Consider the following 10,697-nt stretch of genomic DNA (forward strand, 5'->3'; position numbering starts at 1 on the left):
AATCGTTTTAACGAAATAATTTGATTTCACATAGGCACAGGCATTCCTTCATAGGAAATAATCTTGAGAATCTTCCTCGATCAGATAGTAACTTGACGCGATATCAAACCAGTCTCGCTTTGGATCAAGTGGAGTATAATGGAACTGAATCCGATAATTCATCGTTTAATATAAAATATGTAGAATCTCGTGAAACTACAGATGACAGTATTTTATCAGAGAACAGAAAAGACCAGAAAGACAATATCGAGAAACTGTCCGTAAAGAACATTCAGCAGGGAACAGCGGTAAGATTACTTTAATTTTTTAAGATTTTTATATTTTATATCACGGTTTTTAATTTAATTATACTGTAAATGCTTTCAGGTGACAACAAATATGAATGACGAATACGCGCGTAATGCTAGAGAAATAAATAAAGCTCCTATCGGAACAGCAATAAACGACGGTCCTCTTAATAAAAATGCCTCTGATAACGTTATCATGAACGAACACGGCACAAATAAAAAAGAATCACGAGACACAGAGGAAGCAACTGATTATCTGATCGCAGATGGAGCGTCCATGAAGCAATCATTCACGAAAGATTCCGAGAGCAGCGAATCGATCGACTCCGTCGAGCAATCCGAACATGCTCTTCTGGAACTGTGTATCCAACCTGGCATCAAGTCCGAGGGCAACGTCGACATCGAGAAAAGCAACGCGGATTACCTAAAGTCGCAGTTGGAGTCATACAACAAGCAGATAGATTTAATTAAAGAAAGAAATGTTTCTGACGAAGCTTGTGAGGTTGACGGCAACATAGGCGGAAAACCAGAGCTGACTTATGAAATCGTGAGGACATCGGACGTCCTGCATCGTGACAGTGCAGAGAAGCACACAAAGGAAGAGACGTACAGACGGCAACGTGATCCCGACGCCATGATCGCCTCGTTGGACCGACTGACGGCGACATTGGTCCAGCAGACGGAGGCCATACGCGAACGGGACTCCGGTGCGATGAAGCAGAGTCAAACGTGCGACACGTGGAACGAAGACTCGCCTAATGACGTTTCTTTTCCGAGCATCAGTATAAGCGCGCCGCTGGTCGCGTCGTTCAACAGCGACGCGCAAGAAGATCACCGCAACGTGTCGGAGGAGCACGCGCAGGTCGCCGAGAGCAACGAACAGGCTGCCAGCATGACAGAATCGAAGATCATCCAGCGCGAAGCCATCAAGCTGGCGGAGGCGGTGGACGCCGAGGCGGGCAACCAGAATGAGCTCGAAACCACGAGCCTGACGTCCCTCGATCTTGAGGCGATCAAGCCACCGTCCTCGATGGGCAGTCTGCTCTCGTTGACGGCGAGCTACGCTGGCTCAGCCGACACTACCGAAATCTTCATCAACACGGTTCGTGACAGGTGCTACTCAACATCACTACCACCAGTGCCTGTCAAAAGTAACACCGCTGACGCGCGCAACGTACGCAAGAAATCGCTGCCGCTCGGTGTGGTGGCCAAACGTGCGCTGGGTCAAGGTCAAAGTCACACGACCAGTTTGGAGAACCTGCTGAACGAGTGTACGACTTCACACTTGGAGAACGTCAAGCCGCCGTCAATGATGGATGAATTACCGGATGTGGGCGATATGGAGAACAGTATGCTGAGCGTAGCCAGCATCACGTCGGAGATCGCGGACTCGAAAGAGCAGGACTCGCACAGTCTGACCGGCAGTGACCCGGCAGTATACGAGATGCTGAAGCCGGTCGCCAACGTGCTGTCTATGACGTGCATGCGCTACGAGGGTATGCAGAACAGCGCGAGCAACAGCCTGAGCGAATGTCTAGAGAACATCAATCCGCCGTCCTTGTTCAACGAGGTGAGCGAGATGGATGAGTCCACAATGGAAGCGAACGAGACCTTGTGCAGTGACACTCTCTGTACAGACATGGAGCTGCATACGGATGAAGCGATACACTCAATCGTGGCGGATGTGATTGATGAGATGGAGAACGACACGGACGAGGCAGCCACACCAATCTCGTCCGAGTACTGCGTTAGCAGCTCGGCGGAATCGACGCCAAAGAGACGGCCACATCCGCGGGGTCACTTAACTCCGAAGCAAAAGCGTAATCTAACAAAGGAACGTTACAGAACGTACACGATCGCTGCGGAAATCGTGAAGAAAGAAGAAGAGGAGCGCCGCAGGCAAGACGCGAGTGGCGCGAATGGCGAGGGCGACGGAATCCCGCGCAAATCTCCATTCTCGAGACTGACGCCGAAGCAACGCAGGCAAGAGAACAGAGCGAGATTCCAGACGCAGGTGTTGGGGAATCCCTTTCCGGACTTGAGCGCTGTCCAAGGCAAAGAGGGTACGGAACAGGCCAGCGTCGATGATTCCGTCGGAAAACAGGAGTCCGCATCTCCCATCAAGTCTTCGATTCCCACGCTCACAAAACTTCCCGTGTGCAGAGTGCTGAGACGGAAACGCGCGGATCCCCAGGAAAAGGAACGGTATCGCACGAGGACGCTGAATGACTCGGAAACCGTGTTCAAAGAGAACGAGCATAATCTGGATACAAATAGCGCCGCGATGGAAGAGGGATACGCGCGGAAAGAGATTCAAAACATGCTAGAGCAGAATGCCACCATCGTGCTGAACACGCTAAACGAATCGAGCAAGCTTAATACCTCCCTCGCGGATGATGTTACCGTCACTTTAGTGTCGAATGACCGTGAAGCGGATTTAAGGATGCGCTTTATGAACGGTCTCTCGAAGAAGCTGATGAGCGCTCAACGCGCCGAAAACGCACAAACTTCCTCAACAAACATAGACAATGAGGAAACGCAAATTGAACGTGGCGAACTTGACTACGAAGATCCGGCTTGCGCGGATCCGATTGACTCGGGCAGCGACGACGAATCCAACTGCGACGAGGAACAAGAACCTAGGGAAACGAAGAGACCGCGGATAATTAAACCGGGAATGCCCGGGCGAGATCCGAGCGCGGATTCCAACGCGACAGACAGATCCGAACCAGAGAGCCCCAAAGCCATCCGGGGTCGCAGAAAAGCGCTCTACTCAAATCCTATCACACGAAAGCCGACCCCGCAATCATCACCATTAAAGCAAGCAAACCCCATTAGCGGGATACCCATAGGTCGCAGTAATACGTCGCCAATCGTTCGAGCTACCAGGGCCACCACGTTGAGGCAGAATACGAATAGCAGTGCGACGGTCGCTACGAAGGATTCTCCGAAATCGAACACGAGCCCGAAGAGAACTCCTCCTTCCATGGACGCAGAGAAAAAGGCGCGGAATCTAGCGGCTATATCCAAGAGAGCGTCCGTTCCGCAAAAGGGATCCTCGTTGACTTTCACAAAGTCCACTAAGCGCCATAGTACACCTCCAGCCTGCTCGTCGAATTATCAAAGTGATGGCAAGCCGGAATTCCCGATCAAGCCGCTCGAACGTCAAGGAACCTTCACGAAGGACGAGCCAGAAGTAGAGAACGCGCCAACGGTGCATTCCGCGTCTGCCTCGCCGGTGAAGACAAAGATCGCCAAGCCGATCAGGGGTGCAACGTCAAAAATATATCCAGCAGCGACAAAGTCCAAAATCTCCGTGAAGGCGCACCAGGAGAAAACGTGTCCGCCGAAGGCCAACAGCTCCGAGAAGACGCAGCCACCCAAGGGACTGTTAATGGCACCGAAGAAAATACCGTCCGGGAAAATAGCTATGCCAAGTCCAGCAAAAGTACTCAGTGGCAACGCGACGGCCCAGAGCGACAAGGCCCTTCGAAAGATCAGTCCTCTCGGGCAACGATCCAACAGCAACTGCAGTATCGTCTCCAACTCATCGTGCACGGGTGCGCCGAGTCGCAACAAGCTGACGAAGGGGGCAACAAGCAAGATCGCAAGCCTCTGGAAAAAGGTGGAGGAGAGCAAGAACAAGCAACGCTTCGAGAAGCAGTCGGACACCAGACAGTGGATCAGACCGGCCAACAGTGCCAGCGAGGTAGACGCCGCTCCCGTCGCCGCGTTCAGCGAGCCACCTGCGTACAGGCTGTTCCGCAGTTCCACGTTCGAGGGTATCTCGCAGGAGGATGATGACTGCGTGGTGTCGCCGCACAAGTCTAAATCAGGACGACCGCCGATCCTAGGCGTGCAGGCCGCAGGCGGACCCAAGTACAGGAACTCGTGCGACCTGACGGGCGTGAACGCGAGCGAGGCACCCTGCAGGATCCCGGTGAAGTCCGCGGACTCGTACAAGCGGGAGACGACGCAGCTGAGTGACGCGCTGGTGACCATGAGGAAGCAACCGAGCGCCGAGTTCGCCGCCGCGGACTCGGATCCGACCAAGAGGATATCCAGGCTCGGCTCGTTCATCCGGGTGGACCCGAGCGCGGAGAACGGCGGCCTGCGTGCACCAGCCTCGGCAATCGTGCCGCCCTTCAACTACAATCCGAGGCCGGACATTCCATCGCAAACGATGAGGGCCCGACCGGAAGACGACCAAGATAAATTCGGGGCGACGGATTACCAGGGGGAGATAGTCACAGGTTCCGCCCGGGTGACGACCGTTTAGGGAGACGCTACCGAAGCGTATAAGTTCCATAATAATCGCCTCCTCCTCGTTCCAAGCTAGTCATTGTACATTCGCTTGCATCCGAACATATATATACACGTGTATGTTCGCCCACAAAAACATTCGTCTCACATGTGATATGCATTTACGAGTAGATAATTTAATCATTTCCCCTTATGTCTCTCGTTGTACGGTGTCGCGCGTTAACGCGCGCACACGGATCTTTCGACATTTTATCCGGGATTACGAAATAGTCATGCAATACGGTAATATCCATGGTATCGTACGCGACGGCCAATTTCTCTTCTTAGTAACGGCAGAAAAACCGTGCGGAGTACTAGGGAGATCCCTCGAGACCATTCCTGTCCATTTTTGTCTGTTGTACATATACACATATGATGGTATAGAGTAATTCCAAGATCGAGAGAAAGAGAGAAAGAAAGAGAGAGAGAGCGCGAGAGAAACCAGTCGAAAATCCATAGTGCGTAGCGTAATGATTCTGATCGGTTATTTATTCAATTTTGTATATATACATGTCGAGAACGTGAGTGAGGAATGTAGAGAATTTTAGTAGTACGTGTTTAAATCCGCGTACGACCGTATAACGCGCATCGCCGTTGCGGTGGACGCGCCGCTGTACACCCTCGTGCACAAGCGAGAAAATCGAAGAAGAACGCGGCGATCTCTATTTTGTTTCCGTCGTAATTTTAATCGCTAATTCGTATACCATCTCCCAAATGGATGCAAAGAATCTAATTACTTTTTGAAGACTGATAAGAGTAAGGCGATGAGAGGATCTGGCATAAACTCGGGCACCTTCGACGTCGAAGCTAATTCGTAAAACACGAGCTAGTATCGTTTGTATCGAGACTGTGAGAACGTAGAGCGGTCTAAGTAGTTCGCTATAAAACAAAAAATTGCATTACACGATAAACGGACGAGAATTTTATAAGCATTATCCCCTAAGTTTCTAGTCTCTATCAGACAATACATCATTCTATTTTTTCTCACGTACGTATGCGTTGGAGATCCCTTTTGTGCTGGTAAGTGGTGTCTACCAAATTGATTGCTACCAGATTGATCGATCCCCCTCGTCCTCTGGGTGATTAAATGTGCTTTATGAAAGGGGTGTACAGATCGAACGAGATTACTCTAGCAGATCTGAAATCAAAACGCTACTTGTTTTAATTAGTTGTAATTTAACGTTACTTCGTCTTTTTTTTTATCAGGACAGTGCGATGCAAACGCGTAATCGCGAAAGCTGTTTGTTTAGTTTGCCTCTGGCGTGTCAATTTTCCTTCGGTGAGAATCGTTTCGTTGACGAACTCTTATCGGGAGGAGATCGCTTGGCACGAGTCCAGATTTATTATGTTCAGTTTAGTCGACAAATGTTTCATCGGAAACAATTTTATATACCCCGTTCCAGTTCCAGCGTTAATTAGATTTAACCCTGCTAACTTGGAACCATATCGGGGTACCCTTGCGTTGTTCCTTAAAATGTTACATGCAGTTGATTGATCTGTACACCACGCAATCACTCTCGCGATTATTTTTCTACGTCATCTTCACAGCTCACTCTAGGTTTTAAGAATGATTTTTGTTACGTTTCTCGCGTTCTTAATTCGCCAGATATCCTTATAGTTTGTACATTATTATACTTGCAGTACAATAAAATTTATAGCTAAGAACGTCCCTCCCTTTTTTAATCGTAATCTAAAAATCTCGAAGGAGGTGTGTCATGGATTGTCCGCAACCTATTATTATTATTATTATTAACAGAATAAATGATATAGCAGATGAAAACTATTTATTCACCCTTAATGCAAAGTTATTTATCGTTTATTGGACATTCATACAAGTTGATAGACTTATCCTCTGCTACTGACGCGATTACGTTATTTCGCTGTGGATTATACTTTACTGCCCATACCTATAACATATAAGAGAATTGTTTGTATTAAAATCTTTTAAAACTGGGCGTTAAACGCTTAACTATTATTTCAATTATTTTAATTATTTCAAGTTTAACGTACATACCTGATCATTATGTTCATTGAACGTGTGGAGACACTGCCTTTGCGCCAATTCCCAGATCTTCACCGTGTGATCGGAACTGCTCGATGCAAATTGCTGACCGTCCGGAGAGAAAGCGACACCAAGTACCCAAGAGGCGTGACCTGACATTGTTCCTGCCAGATTTGCATCTTTGCTAAATGAAAGAAAATAACGATTGATTAATATTTATTTCGAGCCGATTTCGAGAAACTTGATTCATGCATCGACGAATCCATAAATTACTCACACGTCGTACAACTTCATATGTCCGTCATCAGATGCCGTAAGAAGCAACTGCGAGTCCGGCGAGAAACATAGAGACCTGATGGGCATCGCATGACCTGAACAGCACAAATTTGATAGAAAAGAGGTCTAAAACATCTACGGATTCACTCCACGTTTAAACTTGCCTTCTAGCGTACGCAGAACCTTCCCATAGGCAACGTCAAAGATATTAATGATCCCGTCAATCGCACCGCTCGCGATATATTTACCGTCTGGACTCTGAAATGCACTTTCTTAAGTACACAAGCCGCACAATCCACACACGAGGCTTTTACCAAATCCACATACATAGGCAACACTCAACGTGAACTTTCCTCCCCTGGTGTCCAAGGTTTGTTCTTGTTTGCTACTCTCGGTGCCATACAGATGTATTTTACCAGCGTGGCTGCCGGACACGATAAATTTATCGTCCGGCGAGAAGACCACGGTCCAAATGTCGACTGGACCAACGTCGATGCTCGCCAATTTGTCGCCAGATTGCAGGTCCCACAGTTTTAAGCTCGAGTCGAGAGAGCTAGATGCACATTCTGCGAACGTGAAGAACGTACATAACGATAAACGATGGACCTGAAAACTGCGATTTGCGATTTATATCCACTTACTAGAGCCATCCGAGCTAACAGCCACAGACACTACCCCCAGGGAATGTCCAGTCAGTTTGTGTTTCATTTTTAAACTGCCATCCTTCAGCTCCCATACTTTCACGGCATCATCAACGGAGCCAGTCACCAGATACTCTGCCGTTTCATCTTCATTGGACCGCATGGAATCTCTGTCATAAGTGATCGCATAATCAAAATATAATTCTCTCATGGACATAGAATTGAGACAATTTCCTGTGATTACCGTGAATCTTCATTATCCGGCTGAGAATCCTTCTTCCTCTTTGGACATCCCCAAGCACAGGTCCAGATACTGTCCTCGTGAGCATTTTCCGTTTTGTAAATTAAGGAATACTGAAACAAGATTCGAGTAGAAGCACAGCAGACAATAAACCAAAACAGAGAAAGAGAGAGAAACGGATCAATTTTCTTACCATATTAGAGCGAGTAAATGGAATCGCGCGTATCGCATAGACTCGTCAAATACATCTGAGCATCAGTGCACGCTCACAACTTGTCAAATATTTGTAAATACAGAATGACAACTCAACAGTTCAGGTTAGGTCCTACACCATTCTACACTGCTATTTGTATCTGACCAACCGGTAAAAATCAACGACCACCGTTTGCTCACGTGTGCCTTGTTGCACGGGCGACATCTACTTTTAAAACCAATGTCAAAAGAATGCCTTCAAAATCCGTTCAAAAAGTGAAATAACGTGTTATTTAAAGCCGATATGAACAGATTGGTATTTTTAGACGCTAGTCTGTGATGAGCGAGTTGCTATTTTGTACACAATTGTTTACGATTGGAACGCATTTGTGTATAAATACTTTCATGTTTTATGTGGTACACATATGTGTGTATTGTTACAATATATTATTATTCGTATTTTATTGCCACTCAAAATTACAAGCTAATTTTTAATAAATGAAAACTATATAAATTATAACAAAAAAATAGGAATATGACTTTCGTAGTGTCGTTAGCGCTTGCGGCGGTTATCGGAATTAATGTAGTGAATCAAGTACTGTCGGTAAAAACATAAAAAGTCTACGTTACAATGGAAAAATGAGGCGGTAGTGGGTGTTCAATTCAATATTGAGTCGAACGTGGTTTTTACGAGCGAGAGACGCAAGAGGTTATGTTTACTTGTACACGTGCCAATCGCCGAGTGTATCGCAGATAGGAAAAAATGGCAGGGAAGAGTTTAGCGGATAAAATAAATTCTTTGATAACTGCAAGGCCAGATTTTGGCTCGGATGAGGAGCCAGAGGAGACGAAGGCGAAAGTAGTGGAACGTCACGATGAGAGCGATACCTCGGACGACGAATTTCGGCAATCCAAAATCCGCAAGCAGAACATTGATACTTTGGATCAGTTGGACAATAGGTAATATATATTTAATACACAATAAATAATTTCGAACTGATGTGACACACAGTAAATTGTTTTATTACAGTTTATAAACATTATTATTTTATTATTATTATTTTATTCAGGTATGCTGGCAAGAAGGTCTCGAGGAAAGATGTATACAGCGAAGACGACGCGAGTGAAACTATGGAAAGTGAAGGCTCCGAAGAAGATGAGGAAGACGAAGAAGTGGAAAGTGCACTGGAGCAAAGCGACGACGAATTGGATGACATGGATGGCAGCGAAGAAGCAGACTCGCAACAGTCAGAGAGATCTGATGGATTCGAGGACGATGAAGATGCCGAAAATGCGTCTGATATGCAAGACCAAGATGATAACAACATGAACGACTCACTTCATAAACGAGAAAGGTTTACTATCAAGACAATGTCCGAGACGAATGCTAAGGCAGAGGTAGAAAAAGGTGTTTGCGTTAGAAACCAGCTGAAACTTTGGGAGAATTTACTGGAGATGCGGATAAAGTTGCAGAAATGCATTATAACCAGCAACGGGATGCCACAATGTGACACGCACAAAAAGCTCAGATCAGACACCAACTTTGTGAAGAAGGTCGATGAAACTAAAGGCAAATTGGCACAGGTCCTGAATAACATGCTGCAACTAAAAGACCTCTTATTGAAACAGTATCCTGAGACAGAAAATCTATGCACTGGCTCCAAAAAGAGGAAAAGTGAAGAGAACGATGATGAGAACGGGGACGATTCGATGGATGAGGAAATACCCTCCGACACCGAAGATGAAGAATTAGGGAGTGAAAAAGAATCGTCCACCAACGAAGACGCGGAAGAGGCTGAAGAATCAGTACCGCGAAAGCGGCCGAGATACAACGACTACGAGAAGATATTGAGAGAAGGTCACACTTCCTACACGCAGTACAGAGATTCGGTTATAAAAAAATGGAACGACAAAACGCGCATTGCAACAGGCAGCTTGAATAAGAACTCGGGTCTCACCACGCTGAAGCAAGTCGAATTTGCCATGAGTAACATGAGCAGGTTACGGAAGAAAACTCAACTGAAACGCTCCGAGTACAATATTGTTGGCAAATCCACGCCGGCCGGCGACAAGGACGGTAAGGACGCGGTCGAAGAGTACGATCCTGAAATTTTCGACGATGATGACTTCTATCATCAGCTGTTGCGGGATCTGATAGAGTACAAATCGTCAAACATGACGGATCCGGTACAGCTTAGCAGACAATGGATCCAATTGCAGAACATGCGTAGGAAATTGAAGAAGAAAGTCGACACTCGCGCGACAAAGGGCAGAAAGGTGCGGTACAGCGTCCATAATAAGCTAGTCAATTTTATGGCACCCATTACGGTGTACGATACATGGACAGATAACGCGAAAAACGAGCTGTACAATTCGCTGTTCGGTAAAATAAAATCAACAGAGGAGCAGATGGTGTAATGATAATGGACGGTATAAACTTATCTATATGGCACACGAGAGTTTATCATGTATATATCGATACACACTTCGCGATGTTTCTCTATTCCTCCTCAATAATCGGTATAATTGATATAATCTAACATTACTCCGGCAGATACACAAATGCATTTTGTTATGCATTATGATTATGGAGATAAATTTCATATAGCGACAGGAAAATATTTTTTACCTCTATGTCTGTGTCTATTTAATAAACATGAGATATAATTGTACATTAGCGATGTATATACACGATATTTAAAGATCTTTTTTTTAATAAAAGTATGTAGATGATGTATAAGTAGTATGATTATTAA

At 46.1% G+C, this 10,697-nt stretch overlaps 3 protein-coding genes across 4 annotated transcripts in view; 2 read left to right on the forward strand and 1 right to left on the reverse strand.

Moving 5' to 3' along the window:
- Nucleotides 1-6,361, forward strand: part of LOC105283639 — a 33,186-nt gene extending 26,825 nt beyond the window's left edge. For both annotated transcript variants that reach the window (XM_026969421.1, XM_011346567.3), the window contains 2 exons: nucleotides 35-287; nucleotides 367-6,361. In XM_026969421.1, coding sequence (XP_026825222.1) covers nucleotides 35-287; nucleotides 367-4,566 — 4,453 coding nt within the window. In that variant the 3' untranslated portion in view covers nucleotides 4,567-6,361. The remainder of the gene's footprint in view (nucleotides 1-34; nucleotides 288-366) is intronic.
- A 15-nt stretch (nucleotides 6,362-6,376) lies between these two features.
- Nucleotides 6,377-8,308, reverse strand: LOC105283637 (WD repeat-containing protein 61). Its single transcript, XM_011346566.3, has 8 exons — nucleotides 7,943-8,308; nucleotides 7,753-7,862; nucleotides 7,509-7,678; nucleotides 7,195-7,433; nucleotides 7,032-7,125; nucleotides 6,869-6,962; nucleotides 6,604-6,775; nucleotides 6,377-6,496 (listed from the first exon to the last, which is right to left on the reverse strand). Exons 1-8 carry the CDS (start codon nucleotides 7,943-7,945, stop codon nucleotides 6,395-6,397), a joined length of 984 nt encoding a protein of 327 aa, XP_011344868.1. The 5' UTR covers nucleotides 7,946-8,308; the 3' UTR covers nucleotides 6,377-6,394.
- Nucleotides 8,309-8,535: 227 nt separating this feature from the next.
- Nucleotides 8,536-10,675, forward strand: LOC105283636 (protein AATF). The gene is made up of 2 exons (XM_011346564.3): nucleotides 8,536-8,901; nucleotides 9,012-10,675. Exons 1-2 carry the CDS (start codon nucleotides 8,705-8,707, stop codon nucleotides 10,357-10,359), a joined length of 1,545 nt encoding a protein of 514 aa, XP_011344866.1. The 5' UTR covers nucleotides 8,536-8,704; the 3' UTR covers nucleotides 10,360-10,675.
- The last annotated feature ends 22 nt before the right edge of the window (nucleotides 10,676-10,697 follow it).

This window comes from Ooceraea biroi, chromosome 4, assembly GCF_003672135.1.
Source record: "Ooceraea biroi isolate clonal line C1 chromosome 4, Obir_v5.4, whole genome shotgun sequence".
Lineage (NCBI taxonomy): Eukaryota > Metazoa > Arthropoda > Insecta > Hymenoptera > Formicidae > Ooceraea > Ooceraea biroi.